Genomic DNA, 20,506 nt, shown 5'->3' on the forward strand with positions numbered 1-20,506 from the left:
TGTGGTGGTATAAACCTGGCCTGGCATTGCTAGACCTGGAGCATGCTTCATCCCTCCTGTTGGAGAAAGATGCACTGAACTGCCATAAAACAGTTTCTCTGAACTGAATAATCTGAAATGCTTTATTTTTTCTTAATCTCCTATGCTCCTGCCATCCTTATGCTTCCAATTTCCAAACATTTATAAATACAGTGAATTGTGGAGAGAAGTTGGATTAGAAGACAATCTCCAGAGATCTGTTCCAATCTCAACCGTTCTGGGATCCTTTTGAATAATCTTCATTGTTGCTGTTTGAATTTGTTTACATCACACTCCTTATCCTCATGCTGAGCTCTGTAATGTGTTTTACCAAATTCAGCCTTTTTTGATGCACCTAGTGAAAAATCTAGCAGCAAAGTTATGACTTTAGGTGCAGTCTCAGAGTGATAAACTGTTTCCTTATAGATAAAAGTATTTAGAAAAAAATATAGTGCAACAGGGAGGGAGGGAGGGAGGGAGGGAGGGAGGGAGGGAGGGAGGGAGGGAGGAAGGAAGGAAGGAAGGAAGGAAGGAAGGAAGGAAGGAAGGAAGGAAGGAAGGAAGGAAGGAAGGAAGGAAGGAAGGAAGGAAGGAAGGAAGGAAGGAAGGAAGGAAGGAAGGAAGGAAGGAAGGAAGGGAAGGAAAAGAAAGAAAACCGGGAGGGAAGGAAGGGAAGGAAGGAAAAGAAAGAAAACCCCTTCTTCCAGTTTTTCTTGCTGAACATGAGGCCATTTGACATGGAACAGCCCTGTGGCCAGGCTGGGTAAGCTGTCTCCCCTCCCACCCCAGCCTGCCCCTCCTTGGGCCAGTACAGTGAGAAATGAGGTAGCCTTGACATGGGTCAACAACCAAAACACCGCTGGGTTATCAGCCCTGGCTCAGCTGCAAATCTAAAACATAACCCTGTACAGGCTGTTGTGAAGAAAGTTAACTCCATCCTGTCCGGACCCTGCACAAAGTCTTCAATTTTGATTTTGAAAATACTGCTTGTTTAGAAAGGGCAGTTAGGAAACACCAACAATGACCTAAAAGTAGAAAACCAAATGTGAATTTCCAACTTCGTGGTGTTATATGAGCACTTTGATATGGAAATGGTTGCAGTAGCTCTCTGCTTTCCTGCACAGTAAAACTTTTAGAAGTCATCTAGAAACATCTATAAATCGGAATTTTTCTCCATGCCTTGGTGCTGGCAACTCCTAATTAAATTCACAAGGGTGAAGGACGCACAGCCAGCTCAGCTTGGGCTGTATGGGGCCTGCCAGAGGCAGCTGAAGGACATTCTCTCCTCGGCCTCCTTTTGCCCTATTTTCACAGTCATTGATAAGGGGATCTACCATCTCCCCTTACAGCTTTACAGATCACCTTTTGGTTTTTGGCTGTAGCGGGAGAGAACAGAGGGGAGAAGCCAGTTTACAAAACCAGAGTGTTGTAACACCAGTCTTGGTGCTGAATCTGTTAACTCGCAAAAAGATTATTTCAGACAGGAGGTTTCCATCTGCCAGCCCGCAGAACAGCTGAGGGCGGGATGGACGCACCACAGGCAGCGGCTTTGCCCAGGACTGACCCCACCGCTGCCCCCAGCGCCCACCCCACGTTCTCCTCGTTCCATGGGCAGCTCACACACCCACACCAGGGAGCCGAGGGGGTAGAAAACCTGCCCAGGCACCAGCCAGGCCTGGGAGCCAGCGCGGCTTTGCCATCATCAGCAAAATCACTTCTCTCTCTGGGCTTCAGGTTCTCCTCCTGAGAAATGGTAATACATTCATCATTCTTTGTGCAACCTTTTAAAAAAAAGATAATAAAATGGAAGCAAATGCTATTTAAATTTCAATGTAATTATTTATTTTTCTACTGGTTTAGAATCATAGAATCATAGAAGTGTTTTGGTTGGAAGAGACCCTCAGAATCATCTAGTCCAGTCATAACCTGTGGCACTAAACCATATCCCTAAGAACCTCATCTAAATGCCTTTTAAACATCTCCAGGGATGGTGACTCCACCACTGCCCTGGGCAGCCTGTTCCAATGCCTGACAACTCTTCCAGTGAAGAATTATTTCCTAATATCCAATCTAAACCTCCCCTAAACTTGAGACCATTTCCTCTCATCCTGTCACTTGCTACCTGGGAGAAGAGACCAACACCCTCCATGCTACAACCTCCTTTCAGGTAGTTATAGACAGCGATCAGGTCTCCCCTCAGCCTCCTGTTCTCCAGGCTGAACAGCCCCAGTTCCCTCACCCGCTCTGCTGAGACTTGTGCTTCAGGCCCCTCACCAGCTTCATTGCCCTCACTGTCAATTTCTTTTTTTAAAAAATCAACTGAAGAATAGAATTCACATGAAATAAGCTTTGTAGCTCAGCCTAGCTTATTAAAAATATTTCTGCTTCTATTAATACTTGCACAGAGTCTCACTACAGAGTATCACCAAATTTCAGCTCTGTGTTCACGTGCTGTGTGCCTGAGCTGCGCGGCGCTGCGGCACTGTCCTTGCCCAGCCACAACAGCAGCCGGGAGGAAAGGAACAGTACCGAGCTTCGGCTTTTTTACATGCCTTGGTTACAACAGCAGAGAAGCGTGACTTTCCCCTTGGAATTCTGCTCCCCTGCTAGTGAGGCAGTTGCTGTAAAAATTGAATGACTGGTTATTTATCAGGCATGGAAAAAAGGCAGTCTGTGCTCAGGTCTGCCTGGAATTATATCAGTACCCCTCATGTCCTTTGATTTATATGCCTTGATAGCAGTCTCACATCACAGGATGGCTGCACCCACCAGCACTAAGGCTGATTTGGGGGTGTGGGAGAACAAATGCTACATTTTTATACAGTTGAGAGCAACTGATAACTGCCACTGCACACAAGCAAGAATAACCAACACCGTAAATGTGTGAAGCTTAAAGCCAAATAAATGGAAATAAGTCGTAACAAAGGTATTAGTTGTGTTCTTTAGAATATAGCCTGAGCTGTTGTAACTTACGTAAGATACGATAGTGCTGTGAAACCTATTGAGTTTACATCCATTACCTTCAAGCAGGGACGTCAAACTGATTTTCACCAGGGGCCACACCAGCCTCGCGGTTGCCTTCAAAGGGCCGAATGTAACTACTCCTACATATACACAGTCCTAAAATTACATTCGGCCCCTTGAAGGCAACCGTGAGGCTGATATGGCCGCAGGTGGAAATGAGTTTGAAAGCCCTGCCTGGCTCTGGAGGGGCAGGTGCAGGTTGTTGCCCCTGTCTCATATCGACTCCAGTCAGGGGTAGAAGCCGCCTCAGGGGCTGGGGGCTGCTGAGAACAGGTGGTGATGGTGCTGGGACATGGCCCAGCAGAACTGAGCAGCCCGAGCCTGTGTGGTCTGATGAAGGGTGTTGTGTGGAGATACCTGCTCAGACGTGTGAAGCATGGATCTGACAAAGTAAATCCAGGATAACTGAGGCTTGGGGGTTGCCTCAGCCCTTTGCTTGGATACCCTCCATGCAAAGTGACAAGCAGCAGGTTTGGCCTAAACCCACCTCCATCACAGCCAAGTAACAAATGTGGAGAAATAATCCTGTTCAACAGATACTTTGGAGTACGGAGATCTACCTCAGCTGAAGCACCCTGAGAAACCGCATGTGTTTTCAGGCGGGAAAGCAAGTTACATCAGAGCTGGGTGGCGCTCCAGCACTACCTCAACATATTTCTCAACATTCCCAAATATCAGCAAAACAAATGACTCGTTACTTTTAGTGTCACCTAAAAATGTCTTTTCCATCTCCTCCTCCAATTCAATTGCAAAGACTGCTGTAATATCACCACTTTCTGAACTGACCTAGTCTACAAGCAAACAAATCCCACTGCATGAGCATCTGAGCAGCCAGATGAATTAAGAGCTCTGCAGAATTGCAGTGAATAACCCCCTCTGACCCTGCTGTAGCATTAAAGGCCCCAGAGGGCAATCAGCTGCTGCCATTGTCCCCAGGTGAGACCCTCCAAAGGGCAAGCACCCCTGTGCACTGAAGTGCACTAAGACAGTCAGCCTCAGAACATTCACAGAATAATACAGGCTGGCCAGGATGTGTGGAAGTCATCTAGTCCAATCCCAGCTCGACACAGGTCCAACTGAACAAGGTCCCGAGCAACCTGCTCTAGTGACACTATAAGGATCACCAAGGATGGAGATACCACCACCTCTGGACAACTTGTTTCCAAGTTTGGCTGCCCTCATGGTAGGAAAAAAAAAAAAAAAAAAGAAATAATCCCTCTATCTACTGAATTTCTGATGTTGCAACTCTGTTCATTGCCTCTCATCCTGTTACTGTGCTCCCTTGTGCTCCGCCTTTACCTTCTCCCTACTCTCCCAGCAGCTGCTGTAGACACCAAGCCACTTCCCCATGGCCTTCCGAGGCTGAAGAGACCCAGTTCTGTCCACCTCTCCTGGGCACACCACAGTCTGTGCTGCTCCACCCAGAACCAGTTTCTGGCTACACCAGCACAGCAGCTCAGAACAAGCAGACACCGTTGCTCATCTGGCTGCCAGCGCAAGTATTTCTCCCTTTTAAACCCACATCTCTCCTCTCCCAGCCCCCTCCCCACCCACCACCACCACCACCAAGGAAAAGACACAAGCTTTGCTCAAGGAGACCATAAATGACCCAAGTCATCTGTTGAACAGCTGATGAAAGGTTAATGGGGAACCGGTTTTGGTTTGAAGCCAAGTGTAGGACTATGTAAACCCGGCTCTGCCAATAACCAGCTGTGCAGTAAGTGGGGAGTGACCGTCCCCAACCATGTGCTTCCTGAGCCTCTGGGTCCCCACAGCTCCCAGGGGAGTCCCTGCACTGGGACTGCAGGAGTAAGAGGATCCAAAATGCTGCAGAACCAAATCACAGATCGCTAGATCTTGATACACCATTTCCTGTGTGCAACAGGGCCACGTGCCAGGGCATCCACCGCACCCAACATGCTCTGTCCTAGATATTCTCCACTCTGAGGAGTCCCATTCTCTATTACATCACTGAGATCTCTGGGAAAAAAACCAAAACGCATAAACTACTCAATTCAGTTTATGTACACTTATACAAAATGCATCTTCGCCTTCTACCCAAAGGCCTATTTCTGTGAGCAGAGTTTAAAATCGCATCCTGTATTTGCTGATGAAGGTACTTACCTTGCTCCAAGTGGACTAACAAAATTGCTGGCGAGGCAGGAGAGCGTACCTGTGATAATCCACTCCTCAGAAAACACTGCAAGAATATGAAGCGAGGTTTCCTTCTGTGATACGACCTGGGCATCTGATGTTAGCACAGAACAAATACTTCTAAAGAAATGAAGTCTGCGAACAGTACGGCTGACAGCAAAACTCCTTCAGGAAATACGCATGAACAAGAATATTAAAATGGCGTTTTTTATTTTTTAATATAAGAATCAAAGAAAGCTGTAGCACTTGTTTGGGGGGAAACAAATCAAACCAAACCAAAAAACCGAACAAGAACAAACACACAAACAAACAAACACACACAATGAAAAAAACCCCCGCAAAACATTCCAAGGTGAGAGCTGACAGTAACACATCCAGCAATCACAGATTTGCAAGCTCATGAAGCAGAGCTATGGTGAAATCTTACGAAGTGAGAAGTCCCACTACCACGTGAGACCATCCAGAGACATGTCTGTCAGAGCTCCTCATTTCAGTTTTGTCATCTGGATACCACTTGCTTTTACACCAGGTTAGTTCAGGCTGTGTAGCCACAGGCTAAGTCAAATCAAGTGTTCCCACAGAAAGCTGTTGATATGAAGAGCCATCAATTCATTTTGAGCCCAAGTCCATGGTTTTTAAACAAGCAGAATATTTGATCAATAAGAAATATTATTTTCACATTTACCTATTGCAAATACAAGCTGTAAAAAAATTAAGAAGCGGTTTATGATTCAAGTATTTAGACTCCCAAAATGTATAAGCTGTATTCCCTTCTCTCTGAAGAACTGAGCTAAGAGTTCAACTAAGTTCTTACCTGGGCAAAATTTGGTCTAATTGTCCTGAACAACCACCTACCTCCACACTGTTTCAGGAACAAGAACAGGAGAAACTGACTATCATCAGAGGTGAAACTACTCCCTGCCTTTTGAAATGCCAGTGCTAGAAGAGCACAAGCATTCTGCTTGGCTTCTGATCCTCACACTTCTTCAAATACAAAGCATCAATATTACTGCAACACACTGAGAAACCGAGCAGTTGAACATCAGCGCAGTCAGACTATGGCAATACCCTCTTGGTATTTCCACCAGTGGGTGAACAGCTGCATCTGTTACAAATACAGCTTTACTGAGTGGCACACCAGAGCATCCACACCAAGGGGACTCCATTCACCATTTCAAGTTTTCTAGACCTTTTGCACTTGTTCTATATGTAAACAAGGAATGTATTTCGCAGGATATGACGCTACATTTCCATTCTTCACTGTTACATTCAATTTCCCTTTTTAAGGATAAAATTGCTAGCAAATTATATCAAAGTACCTCACCATGATTTTGGCATTATAGATGCAAAATAATTTCTATCTTTACATGCAAAATAATTTGGTAGTTAATTCCAGTTCTCCTATGTCCAAACACCCAGTTACATCATTTTCCTTCTTCATGCCATTATGAATAAAGATCTACTTAACCCCCCCAAATCACTATCAAAATGCCATTAAAGAGACTTGATTCCTTTAGGTATGGTGTAAAATCACTGCTTTTTAGCTCATTCTGTTAAGCCAAAAGCTTGGGCAGAGCTCCTCTAAAACACTGTTCCTCTCTGCCTCCCAAAAGGAAAGATAGAAATCTAGAAGCAAAACCAGCACAGAGTTGCGCTGATCAGCTTGGAGCAACTTCCCCCTGGCCCCATCACTCCCTTCCGGATCAGACACTGCACACTGCCCCTCCCCTGGCATAGTCGTTTTCACTCAGCACTGACTTTCTGTTAAAGTTTCCATTAAATGGTTTGGTTCCAGTACCCTCAAGCTCAGAGGAAGGATAATCCCTGATGACAGTTTGAAACTCCAACAAAACCAGATTATTTCTAGAAGACAACCAGCTGCAGTGGCTGGCACTGCTTGCTGCCCGCTGCTTCAGGGTACTTCTCTTCCAGCCACACTGTTCTCCATGGACGAGGTAAAAACACCCTTCAAGTTTGTCCTTTTCTGTAAGGACTCCAAAATGTCACAGAAAGCGCTGTGTGTGTCGAAGAAACTAGGTTGTCACAAAGCATTATTCAGCATCAGTTTTTTCAGGTCAAAGGCAAGATGGAATGAATGTTTACATTCAATGCATCACCTATTTACTGTAGCAGTAAGGAGGACAAATTGATTATTACTACAGATGGATTAGCAGTAGTCCAACTGTTCTCCCTGTTTTTCCATAGCTTGTATGTTGAGGAAGACTTAAAGAGCACAATTCCACCTGAGCTGATACCAAGCTTGCACAGGGGTGGACAAAGGTTTTACTGGAGTACACTTAAGCTCACAGTGTAAGACGGCGGTTTCTTTGGAAAAAGAGAAACCTTTGCATTAAATCAAACTTTTCACAAGATTTCAGGTATCTGAACCAGTAATAGAGTCCTTTAGAAAAAAGTTCAGAAAGCAAATTAATAGCTAACTACAGAACAATTTTTTTTTGCTGATGTCGCAATAATGGCAACCAACTTTCCCCCAAAACCTCAACAAACACTACCAATAAGCAACTTGCAAGCAAGTCAGCTCCCATTCTCCCCTGATGCCCTTTGTAATCCTTTACACGAGCTCAAAGAGCGTGTTCCTGATGGGCAACTTGCAGCATGAAGATTTTCAAAGACCATGGAAACAAACTAAATGATATAAGACCAGAGTGGGAATAGAAAAATCCCCCTGACGAGTGAGCAGGAACAGGCACCCCACCTGCCCGCTTCTCATACAAGGAGACTCTGTGAAGAGCATACAAACAGACAGTGAACCTGGATGTGAGTACTGGGGTAGTTTAAGGTTCACTCTAATTTGGTTAACTGACCTTGCCCAAGTCAACTGACTTACAAGCGGCATCCATGATTTTAGTAAATATGTCCGCATTGTATGCAAACAGACTGAACCTGAATGAGCTTTACCACCATGAATTTCAAGTGCAAATATATATATATTCTCTCTTAATTCTGCTCTTATTGTATTTAAAAAAAAAATAAAAAAAAAAAAAAAACAAAAAAACCCAAACAATTCTCTAAAAATAGATGATCAATCTGAAGGTTCACAAGAAATGAACTACTTACTTAAATGATGCATAGCTTAAAAACAAGCAACATAGAATCTATTCCTCTATTAAAGAGGATGAAAAGTCCCTGCATAGAGAAAGCAGCAAATAAATGTTAGAAGTACTATTAGTTAAGACATCAGACAAAAACAGATCAGATTCCTGACTTGCTATTTTTGTCTTCACATAACAACTCCATTTGGATGTTCAAAATTCAGCCGCCTCAATGTAAAATATTGCTTTCTACTTGCGGTGCAGTATGAATAAAGGAAAGACTTTCAGTTTCAAAACATCTAAATTACAGATGTATAAGGACTGGTGACTGTCACTAGTTTGCTCCAGTGATCCACAATTGCTTCAAATTAAGCACAGCTGAAGTCTGTTGCAGATGCATCCAAATGAAGGCTTGTTTCAATAACTTAATAGCACTTTGCTGTTTGCCTTGCTGAATTCTTCACTGCTGAAGGAGGATCAGAGTCTTCAGTTTACAGCAAAAAATGAAACAAGGCAGCTATGAAGATCATGTAACGCAGAGCTCCGAAGCCCACAGCGGAGGTTTACTGCAGTAGGGCAGTCTGCTGCTGGTCTCCTGAGCACAAGCAGCTGCTGTAGCTGTTGCTCCCTCCTCTTCTACATCTTCCTTTACCTCTCCAAAGCTTTCTGCTTCTTGGAATGGATTCTCCAAGAGTTTCAGTACATTTCTTACCTAGAAAGAAAACACAGCATGGTTATGAGAACTTAGAAAGTAAAGGCAAAACAATGTAGGGAAGAACCTCACAACCATATAATGGTTGAGTATATTGTATTTAATACACTAACTTCAGACAAGCTAAACAGGTGAACGTATGCATATCAAATAAAGTGAAAACTGTAAAATCATAACTGGCTGAGTTTGTATCTGTATGGAACTCAACCTCAAATTGAAATGCAAGGTTCAAATACAAGGTCTTATGCAATTTCTCCGAATAAATTAATTTTCCCATATTTTGGATGTTACAATCCACATGCTGAACTTGCCATGTGAAAGCCATGACTTTTAAAAGATAACAGCACAGCACGGAACAAGAATGAAGACAGATGTGGACCTGTTGGAGAGGGTCACCAAAAATGATCAGAGAGCTGGAGCACCTCTCCTATTGGGACAGGCTGAGAGAGCTGGGGTTGTTCAGCCTGGAGAAGAGAAGGCTCCAGGGAGACCTTATAGAAGCTTTCCAGTACTTAAAGGGAGCTTATAAGAAAGATCGGGGCAGACTTTTCAGCAGTGTCTGTTGCAATAGAACAAGGAGTAACGGTTTTAACCTAAAAGAGGGGAGATTTATACTTGACATAAGGAATAAACTTTTTTATGGTGAGGGTGGTGAGACACTAGAACAGGTTGACCAGAGAAGCTGTGGATGCCTCATCCCTGGAAACGTTCAAGGCCTGGCTGGATGGGGCTCTGAGCAACGTGATCTGGTTCAAGATGTCCCTGCTTATTCCAGGGGGGTTGGACTAGTTGACATTTAAAGGTCCCTTCCAACCCAAAGCACTCTACGATTCTATACATTCATCCCCTACTGCCTCCCACAGCAAACGCCATTCAGAGGAGAGCAGAAGCAGGGGTGAGCGCCTTGTCCTGGGATCAGCCTACAAAAGCTGGTGAAGTTCAGATTCAGATTTTCAATTCCTTTCTTTGTTCTGCAGTCACTGAAACCACAGCTCCCTCAAAAACAATCCAGACCTTCAGAACAGCAAATTCCCAGTCGCCTAGCTGCCTGAGATGCCAGAACGAATCTCACCTGGTATAATGTCAATCATCAACAGCACCACTACACATCCACACAAACCTAGAGAGAAGTTAAGCAGTAGTAGCATACCTCTGAGAAATCCCCATTTTCAGCTGCTTCTATGGCATTCTGGGCAATATAATTTCTCAAGATATATTTTGGATTGTTTGAATTCATGACCTTCACATGATGAGCATTCCAGGCATCAGCATCACTAACGCTTTCCATTTCTTTTTGCAAACGGACTCTGAAATTAAGCAAGTGAAAGCAACTGGTTTGGTTCAAGATCTATAAGTAAAAGTTGACCCATTTCCTTGCCCTGAGATCCATAGTTTGCAATTCTTTATATTGCATCATCTATAGTCCTCTCAATTTATAAAATCCAGCATTAACAACAGATTACAAAGCACCACTTCCTTCAAAAGCAGCACTACAGACCATCAGCAGGTCCTGAGGAGGCTTGAAGAAGTGGCACACCTTGCATATTCTCTGAAAAGTCAGATTAAGACACAGCCCCTCACATACAGAGCAGTGCATGGGCTGTTCCAAACTGCTCTGCAAAAACTTTCACATTCAGAACTTGGTGTAAGTATTTCTGTGCTTGTTTACTGGCTAAAGCTTCCGGTGTTCTGATCAAAGGGACACAACACAGCTGAGGCAGCCTCATCTACCCATTTGCAGGAACACTTGCTAAAAATCTCAGTCCTGCTGGAGAACAAGACCACAGGCAGCCAGGTGAGAGAAAGGAGTCCTGACCATGCAGCACAAACATCTAATGCTCTACTAAGGGGTTTTCTTTAAAGAAAATCTCCTGCTAACACTGGGTTTTTAGGATCTTAAGTTATGCCTGCTGGCATACTCTGGACATTTTTTTCTGGCTGTGACTTATTTTACAGTTACTCTTTGAGAATACTTCTGCTTGCTTTGTATGTTAATGCATAGACTGTTTTGCTTCAGAAACAAAAAGTAAAAGGATAAAATACTTAGAGAGCAGTCAACTCTAGTTAGGGAGCACTTAGCTCACAAGTTAAATTAGTATCTGTTAGAATCAACATCAACATTCTTAAAGCAGTTTTAATAACAGATTTGATGGGAGGTGATTTCTATACCCCCATCCCTCCCCAAAATCTAGTAAACAAAATACATAGATGCCCTTGAACTCTCACAGCAACCCAGACAGTGGTCCTGGAGTAGTTAATATTTTGAGTTGCATGTCCCTTGCATCCCTCCCAACCCATATGCTTTGGGACAGGGTGTCTTTCGTGAGACTGGCACACTCTTTTCAAATGAAATGCAGAACAAATATAGTGGTCTGGACACTGAGAAACCTTACCTGTATTTCTCCAGCCATTCTTTCCAGTGTCTTTTATTTCTGCTTAGTAAATCATCTGCTGTTAACTGCTGCAGTTTAGAGAACTGCTCAATGCGTTCTAATTCTTTATTTATATTATCTTTTGTTCCAATTAATGCAAACAGCTGAGGATTGGACTGAGCCAACATTAGCATCATTGACAGTTGTCTGGGAACAAGAGAAACAAACACATTAAGGATGAGCTGCCTGTCAAAATCCATCTTTTTGAACTGTAAAGTAGGTAAAAAAACATTCACACCATGAGAACTGCTTTGTGGTAGTAAATTCCTAACAATATCCCGGTTGTTATGGTGCAAGTTTGACTAAGATTGTATCTTTTTACATTTGATTATGTTAGCTGGTGCTGTGCAATAGCTTCACCTTATTTTCAATACCATGCTAGCCAACTTTTATTTTTCTTTATTAATAACTGCACTAGAGCAAAATGTAAACTAAAAAAGCTAAGAGTGTTGAGTTGTAGCATAACAAAACACACTAAGTGTTTTTATTTCCTTCTCTGAATGCATTTATAAACAAAGGAGGAAACATTTTTCCCTGGCAGCAAAACAAATAACTAATTTAATTATATCAGATTACATTTTCCTACTTTTAATAAGCAGAGACAAGCTAGGTGCTTTGTAGATATGAACTCAAAAATACTATGCAAATCTGATTTACACATCTAACACACCCAGCCCTATGATATCTAAGTGCTGTGACAAAAATCAGTTATGTACTCACTTTAACACAGTACTACGGCCCTCCAAAGCTTTACATCCATATAATGATGATTTATAGCTACTTTTCATGTTCCTCTAAGCCTGAAAGTAATGTTACACGAGTCAGCTTCACATTGCCTGATAGTCTATTTACAATTTCAAAGTAGCTGAAACCTGCAACTTAATTAAATGAGCAGTATCTACCAGCTTAATTCAGTTCCCTTTCATTTTAGTGCATTGTCACTAAAACTTAAATAATCAGTAAGATCTCCAAAATTATAAATTACTACATCCAACCATCTCGGCATAACACCAAGCTTGTATGAACAAGTTCACACCCGCTCATCTTCTCAGCTCCCTGCTTTCTATAAGTTAATTGTGATATCAACACACAGAAAAGGCTGAAGAACTTGGTAGGTTCATTGCCTTCATGAAACTTTGACACCCTACCCAAAATATCCCCACTTTAATTTCTTCCTCCATCTGGGAAGATGCTAGGAAAAATAAAAATGACAAATTCATGGGTCACAGTCACTCTCTGTTTTCCACTGCTCCAAAAAATGAAAATCTGCTGCACTCACGATTATAAGCAGCTGTTGAACAAACTTGAGCGTTTTTCCATGGACAAAGCAGCTGAGCTGCAGAACATAACCCATCAAACGGGACATGGGTTGCACCACACAGTTTTGAGAGCTCGAAGCAAGCACTTAGGTTACACTTATTTCAGAACATGGTGATTATTTGCCAACAGCACACTGGCAGAACATGGTAAATCCATTTCTTCTACAAAATATTTCAGTATCACTTCGCTATCCAGCGCTCTCATTGCCTTCGTCAGCAGTGACAGTGGGGGAAAAAAAAAAAGAACCAAACAAAAGCTCAGACAACTTTAGCCCAAGAGCCAACTGCTGCAAGTTGCTGCTGAGCATTCACCAGGCACAAAACATACAAGAATTACCACTGCTGTAGATCACAATGCATCTACTTAGCACTGGAATTTCCAAATTTAGTCAAATATTACACAGCATGCAGAGTCCACTATGGTTATCATGAAACTAAAAGCATGGGCCAAAAGCATTTAAGTATAGTATCACCTTGGATCCATCTGTGGTTTGAAAGCAACTTTCAGTTCTTCCAGAGAAGCACACTGACTTGTAACCTTTTCTAAGAAATCTTCCAATTTTGAAGGATCAGAGTGTACTGAGAATGAACTTAGCAAGTAGAAAATATTTGTGAAGTCTCCACCTGAAAAAGTAAACACTATGAGTAATGCGAATAACAAATCAGTAAGAAAACAGGTCCCATGTTTTCTTCTGAACCGTCTCCCCACAGCAGCACAGGTCACCTCTGAATAGCAAACAACCTGCCCCCGCAGCGAGGGTGCAGGTGTGAGACAGGGAGCCCTCTATCCAGGCAACAACTGCCCCACAGTTCACACAAAGGGAATTATTTTTCAGACTTTTGTACTTGCACGAGGCTGCTTTCTTGTAAGGTCAAGATAAAAACTCCATTATGGTTTGACTGTAAGATACTGGTGGGCTATTAAATAATAACTCACTGTGCTCCTCACCGACCTGTGAGATGCATGGTTTCAAGTAGCTCAGCCACCAGCTTACTATCTTCTTCGAATTCCAGCTGGATTAGGCCTAGTTTCTTCCTCATCTTCTGCAAATAATGTTTCTCAAATTCCGCATCATATTCCTCTTCCAGGATGAGTTCACTGATTTCCAAGGGCAGCTCTGGAACCAGAGCTTCAGCGAGCTTCCCCAGGTTCCACTTGCAAATCTCTGGCTGCTTGTTGTAAGCGTAGCGCCCTGTGTTATCAGAACCATTGCAAATGTGCTCAGGGTCATATCTACAATGAAGAAATAGTTAGCATTCTTCTAGTTAGCTGGATACCAATACCGAGAGAAGTATTATTTTTATTTTTTTAGTGTCCTCTAGGAGAACTAAAAAATTTGAAAGGGTACACTCCTTGATTCTTTTCCCAAAGTTACCTTATTATTTTCCTGCCCTCTCAAACACTGAGAAATGCCACAGGCTACAAGAACAGTCTAACAGTTAGAGATGTTGTGAATATAGTTAAAATGAAGTTGAAAAGAAGAATCACAGGACAACGAGAACTAAGTTAATCTGTGCTGTCATAAAAAGGGTTCATAAATCTGCTTTAATATTAAAATATTAAAGCAATTGTGAACATCAGGAGTGTTCCACACAGCAAGCACATGCACGTTTTAAAAAATTATGCCACACTGACCTGTCCATAAAACCAAAAGGGCCGTAGTCGATGGTTAGTCCAACTATGCTCATATTATCTGTATTCAGCACGCCATGGCAAAACCCAACACATTGCCATTCCGCAACCAATCTCGCCGTCCGTTTTGTTATCTAAAAGAGATTTTTTTTCACTTTTCAACACAATGTATTTCCAACACATCCATGTATTCCCAAGCACTTCCTAGTCTGAACTGATCTTTCTAGGGCTCTGATGGAAGCAGATTCTGGCAGTGCTGTACACACACGGATCTTAAGGCCAGCTTGCCTCTCTCCTCTTACTAACTGCTCTGTTTCTCAGCCTCCCATTTCTGTTTGCTGCTTCTTCTTTCCTTCCACACTTGACTTGCAAGTCAACCGGGCAGCTTCAAAATGTACTGGAGACAGAACACTGAAGTAAGGTAAACTGACAACAGACTTGCCTGCTATTCCAGACATAATGCAAATATATTCTTTTGCTTACTACTGATTTTAAAGACCCTTTAACTACAGGCAGGAGAAAGCCTAAGCAAAGTCTAAGAAATAAACTAACTATATGCAACAAAGCCTAATGTAAAATTAGTCTTTTGGTTTACCTGATACGTTAGAGTGATTTACAGGAAAGTTAGTGGTTTACACAAAAAAATTATCCCCTGCTAAGAAGTTTCAGCACTGATAAGCACTTCCCTCAATTTGTTTAGAGTGGGGGAAAAAAGCTACAAGGTTAAGTAAAACTATTCCAAGAATGAAAATGTTATTTAAATGCAATTCTTCACCAAATGCAAGTTTCATCAGAGTTTTTCAGCTGCCTGAGAGTTATTGTTGTGGAAACCTTGACTGTAATCACTGCATGTGCCCTATTTTCAAATAAATAGTGTAATACTTTAAAATAGTTCTAGATATTTAATTAATTAGCCCACCTGTCAACTACAACTATATATGGCTCATTAAATCTAAAATCCAGGAAGCTAACCTGGCGTTTAAATAAACATGGGTATCTATAAATACTTCACTGAATTGTTGTAAATAAAAATTTTATGTAGTCATTAGCTACAACTTTTAAATCAAATAGTTTGATTAGCTAAAATCACTCATCTTCCCAAATAGCCATCAGCGTACAGAAATTTAAAGCAAATGTTCTGTCCAGCTGCAATGTAAGTGCATCTTATTAAGGTTTAAAAAAAGAGCTAGTTAACAGCGAAGGCACTCCAACTAGCTACACACCTGCAAAACTGATCACTGACACACCATAACCAGCAAGGGAGACACACCCTGCACAACAGCTCTGTGCCAGGAAGATGGGAAAGCTGAAAAATAAACAAATCCAGGCCAGCGGAGCTGGGATGAAGGTACATCAGCCTTAAGGCAACTCATGACTGCTGGATGTCTTTGTATGAATGTATAACCCGCTGTCAGTGCTCTGGTTAAAAACAAATCCCGCTAATGAGAACACCTGAAAGCAATTAAAGCTTGGGTGCCATTCAAAGATGGGAACATTGATTGTAAAGAGACAACTTTGCACTCACTTTGACCTTTATTTCTTTTGATCACATTTTTCCTCTGCTAGCCATACTACAAAACAAGTATGTGTATATATGAATAGCAAACTTATCTGAAGGACGTGGTCATTTAAATTTAAACGACACCTACAAATTATCTGAGAAGGTACAGACAATAGTGTCTCCTTTCTAGACAGTGCTGCCAAACACAATCACTTATACATTTTTCCTCCATTTCTTCCACAGTACAAAAAGAAAGACAAACACACAAGAGCTGAGCTGACAGCACTTCCTCACTGTCAAAAAGATGGACATTTTTGTCAAATTAGGTAAGAGGCTGGGGTGCTGTTCAGATGGAGACAGATAGAGACCGCAGGACCTTCCAACCATCTCCGCTAAGGAGAAAACATGAAGAGACAACGCTAACGCAGGCTTGGAGTGTGGACAGGTACAGGCTGGAGGAGCACAAGAAACCAACCAAGGCAGGCTGGGGCAATGAGGAAAGCGTGCCAGCATGGGGGAAGAAACCAGTAGTAACTGGGCCAGGAAAAGCAGCCAAAAGCAGAAAGAGGCAGGACTAGTGTGGCAGCATGTTCCCTCCCCTCCTCCTCAACCTTCTCCCGTAACCCTGCTCAAGCGATAACCACCAGTGCCGGTTGTGATAGATGTGTCTGGTCATGACGGACATGTCCAGCTCAAAGTGGATGCAGGGGAGACAGACAACAACATAACAGCAAGGGTGCACACAGAACCACAGTGCTGGTCAACATCCAACTCTAGTCAAATTTTGAATAAACTAACATCTGCAGCTGGTACATAAATATGGCAGCCCAGGCCCTGTTGAGCTCTCCTGCACAGCAGCAGGCTGCACGCCAGGATCTCCCCTTGGGTAGGGACGCCTCTCAAGGTTACTGTGAGCTCATCATCTGAGAGCTGGGACCAGAATTCGCCCTCACAGCATAAGACACCCTTGGCAAATGGAGACAAGTATTGGGAACATCCCCCAGAGCAGAGAAATAATGATTTACTATTAAAAATGTTAAACTGCTTCCATTGGTTTGATCAATATCAACATTACTTTCATTAATGAGCAGTTCTATTAAGAGTGTTTTCTCCAAAGAAAAAAATATTTCAGGCAGTTGGATGATATAAGGTATTAACTGACTTCAGTCATCTGCACTTGCAGATGAAGTTGCTAAAGAGGACCACTATGGATTAATGAAGAGAATCTGATCTTTCTTACCTCTTTGAAGAAAGCAGCATTCCTCTGAACACTGTTGTCTGAATAAGCCTCCTGGATTTCTGGATAGAAAGTGCTGATCACATAATCAAGCATCTGTATTCGAATATCATTTCGGTTAACGCTGGGACCCTTGCGTCCTGTGTATTCATCAGGAGGTTTAAAAATTTCAAAAGAACCAAATCTGTTTTAAAATGATAAAAAAATGTTATACTATTAACTTCATTTGCTAGTAGTAAAAACATTTACTGTTTCTGCAGTAACACCACATCATCTCGAGTTTAATACCAACCCTTCAGCTGACAGAGAGAAAAGACCCACAAGATTCCTACACTGAACCTGGCAAGACTCAGTGACTCAACGCAAGGAAGCACATAAATCTGCGTGTAACTAAACTGACAGATCAAGATGCCAGCCAGTACTGAAGACCAGCTCGTTAAAGTTTCTTACAACTACTACAGAGAAATTCTTATCCTGAGGAAATATACAGAACAGGACTTTTTAAAAATACTAGACTGTACATCAAGCATGTAAGAGTTTTTGTCCAGGTATATATATATATATACATGCACACAGACATTTTTTATGCCTCACCTTCCTCTAATATTCTATTACCTTACAAGAAGCAATGCAGCTGCCTGAAACTCCTAATGTTTTGTGGCGGAGAGGGAACCTCATACAATTCTCAGGCAGGGAAAGTACACCCAAACTTTGACAGTACTACATTGGAGAAGCTTTCCAATTAAGAGTAGAGCTATAATCCACCACACTGCTACCAACATCAATAAAAGTATGTATTCTGTGCAGGCATAAACATGAAAAAGCTCTCCTGAGGTCTGCAGAACTTAGCTCTTCTTTCTCCTAGGCTAGCATCCTTGGTGTTTATCTGTCTGGGTGTAAAGACACCAGCTCATCCCATCTGCTGGACAAGAAAAGTACCTTCTTCAGCCCAGCAAAAGAGTTTCAAGCCTCCAGAACGAGAAATACACAAACGGTGCTGTTATGAAAATACACTTAAAATAGTATTTTAAAAGACTGCTGCGTTTGGTTTTAAAAGAAAAAAAAAATCCCAACAAAGTAGGATTCTACCTTATGAACGTAGAAGCTATTCTCAGAACAACCGTACACCTTTCGTTTTTTGGATTCCCATCATAAAATATGTCACGGATGACTTTTGAGTCAGACGTCACACACGTTCCAGCCCTCGTTGTTGGTATTCCCAGGTGAAACATGGCCTCGCTGCACAGGAACTCCCGTATGCTCGACCGCAGGACCTTCCGACCATCAGCTTGTCTGCAGTGAGAAGACACACAGAATTTTGAGGCTATAAGGGCAGGAACTGCCATCTCCCTCCAATAGTGGAGAAACAACAGCCACACAGCAAAGCGCTGGCAGATTTGAGAACAAAAGCCAGACTCTCAAACTTCTCTTCAAGCTCTAGACAGACACAACACACTTGCAATCATGACCACACACAACAGAAGAAAACAAACCTTCACTTGCAATCATTAACTCTGTTGTACTTATTGATGCAGTAGAGTCTTTCAAAACTTGTGTACAACTATAGGTACTTTATCACATGACAAGTCATTAGTTTCCTCTTGATAAAATGGCTACTATTACGCCTCTTGAAAAATAATACTATTTTGGATCTTTCTGGGTAAGTAATCTAGAAAAGTGGTGTTAAATATGGGCATACAAGGCAGCTGCATTAAAAAAAACCAAACCTGAAGAGACAGCAAATAGCTACTAGCAACTAGCTTATTTAATAGATACCAAGTAAAAAGAACAGGTGTGGGTGGCTCTCAGCTCCCACTGACAGCACTTCAGACAAGGAGGACAGCTGCCCAGGGCAGACCTAGAACACCACCACAGCATCTGGGATTTTCACTGTGGTCTTCTTAACCTTCACAGACCTGAAGAAGGCCTTCAGAGCACCATATGCATGAAACTAAGGTGTTACTGAGCCTGGACAGCTGGAACAGAAAATATAGGAAATCCAAGTGGGAAAATGACCCGAAGACGTAAATCAGTGCAGGCTAAACCGATTAACAAAGATCCCTTGCAGTGATTTGGTCAGCATTCCATTTCTGAGGCTTTTCTACCACTCCCTCCCACAGGATGGACGAAAAGCACTGCTGGCAGCAGGACCAACAGCACAAACCAACCAAACACCCACAGTCCACACGGCAATGTGACAGCCAGCAGTCAGATCATACTAACCCTAAACCTAACCCTGACCCTACTGCTCAGTGCTGCCCCGCTTTCACCATGGTCTGCGTCCTCCCAAAGGGGGAAAAAACCTCACAGGAAGATAACCAGGGACTGAAGCGATCTACCAACTGAAGGAGATTGCAATTACGGTCTTGCTTTCCAGAGGAAAACGTGGCCACCTTCAGGTTCGGCATTTATGCACTGCGCTTGCTGCAGCGAGGATAGGAAAAAAAAACCATGGAGGTTTAAGCCAAAGATGTCAAAGTCCTGTTCACCGGGGGACACCTCAGCTTCGCGGTTGCAACCGCGAAGCTGAGGTGTCCCCCGGTGAACAGGACTTTGACACCCCCTGTTCAAGAGATGTTTTAGGGGAGGATCCTCAGCACAAGACGCGGTGGAAAGTGCCTCGCTAATGCAACAGCAGGCAGGGAAGGCCATCCCCGGACCAACCGCCCCCGCACCGGGACACCGGCTGCAGCTCCTCCGAGACCGAGCTGCACCGGGTGACCCCGGCACCGTCCCTCCCCGCGCCGGGACTTACCGGGAGAAGGGGGTGAGCCCGGCGCCCTTGAGCTGGATCTCCCAGCGCTCGCCCCGCGGGCCCACCACCTCGCCCAGGTACATGGCGGCGCCGTCGCCCAGCTGCCCCGCGAAGCTGCCGAACTGGTGTCCGCAGTAGCAGTGCGCCGCGGGCTCCGAGCCCGCCAGCAGCCGGTTCCCGCTGAAGTACAGCGCCGCTTCGGCCTCCGCCGCCTCCCGATCGCCCACGGGCGCCTCCAGCCCCAGCAGCGCCAGCGCCGGCAGCGACATGGCCACCAGCCGCGGGTTCTGCAGCGGGCTGGGCCGCACCCGGCAGAAGCAGGCGCCGGGCACGGCCCGCGGCCCGCTGGCCTCGGAGGTGTCCACCGGCAGCGAGCGCAGCGCCAGGTTGTCGAAGCGCAGAGCGCTCAGCCAGCCCCCGCCGCCCGCCTGCGCGCCGCCCTCGGGGCTTCCCGGCCGCGCCGGGAGAGCGGCGGGCTGCTGCATAGCGGAGCCCAGCGAGCCCAGTCGGCCCCAGCAGCTCGGCCGCGCCGGCAGCACCAAGGGAAGGCGGTAGCTGCTGCGCAGCACGGCGGCCATGGGCCTGCCCGCGGGGCGGGGCGACGCCCACACGGCCCCACCCATCGGGACGCCCCTCTCACACCCCGCGAGGGGCGGGGCAGGGTCCCG

The 20,506-nt window shown here is 44.0% G+C and overlaps 1 protein-coding gene across 1 annotated transcript; it reads right to left on the reverse strand.

Annotated features, from left to right (window-relative positions):
- Window positions 1-5,389: 5,389 nt before the first annotated feature.
- SELENOO (selenoprotein O) lies at window positions 5,390-20,431 on the reverse strand. Its single transcript, XM_065862652.2, has 9 exons — window positions 19,839-20,431; window positions 18,173-18,376; window positions 17,087-17,267; window positions 14,349-14,479; window positions 13,666-13,946; window positions 13,186-13,336; window positions 11,355-11,540; window positions 10,112-10,268; window positions 5,390-8,961 (listed from the first exon to the last, which is right to left on the reverse strand). Exons 1-9 carry the CDS (start codon window positions 20,414-20,416, stop codon window positions 8,767-8,769), a joined length of 2,064 nt encoding a protein of 687 aa, XP_065718724.2. The 5' UTR covers window positions 20,417-20,431; the 3' UTR covers window positions 5,390-8,766.
- Between the last annotated feature and the right edge of the window lie 75 nt (window positions 20,432-20,506).

This window comes from Patagioenas fasciata, chromosome 1 (assembly GCF_037038585.1).
Source record: "Patagioenas fasciata isolate bPatFas1 chromosome 1, bPatFas1.hap1, whole genome shotgun sequence".
Lineage (NCBI taxonomy): Eukaryota > Metazoa > Chordata > Aves > Columbiformes > Columbidae > Patagioenas > Patagioenas fasciata.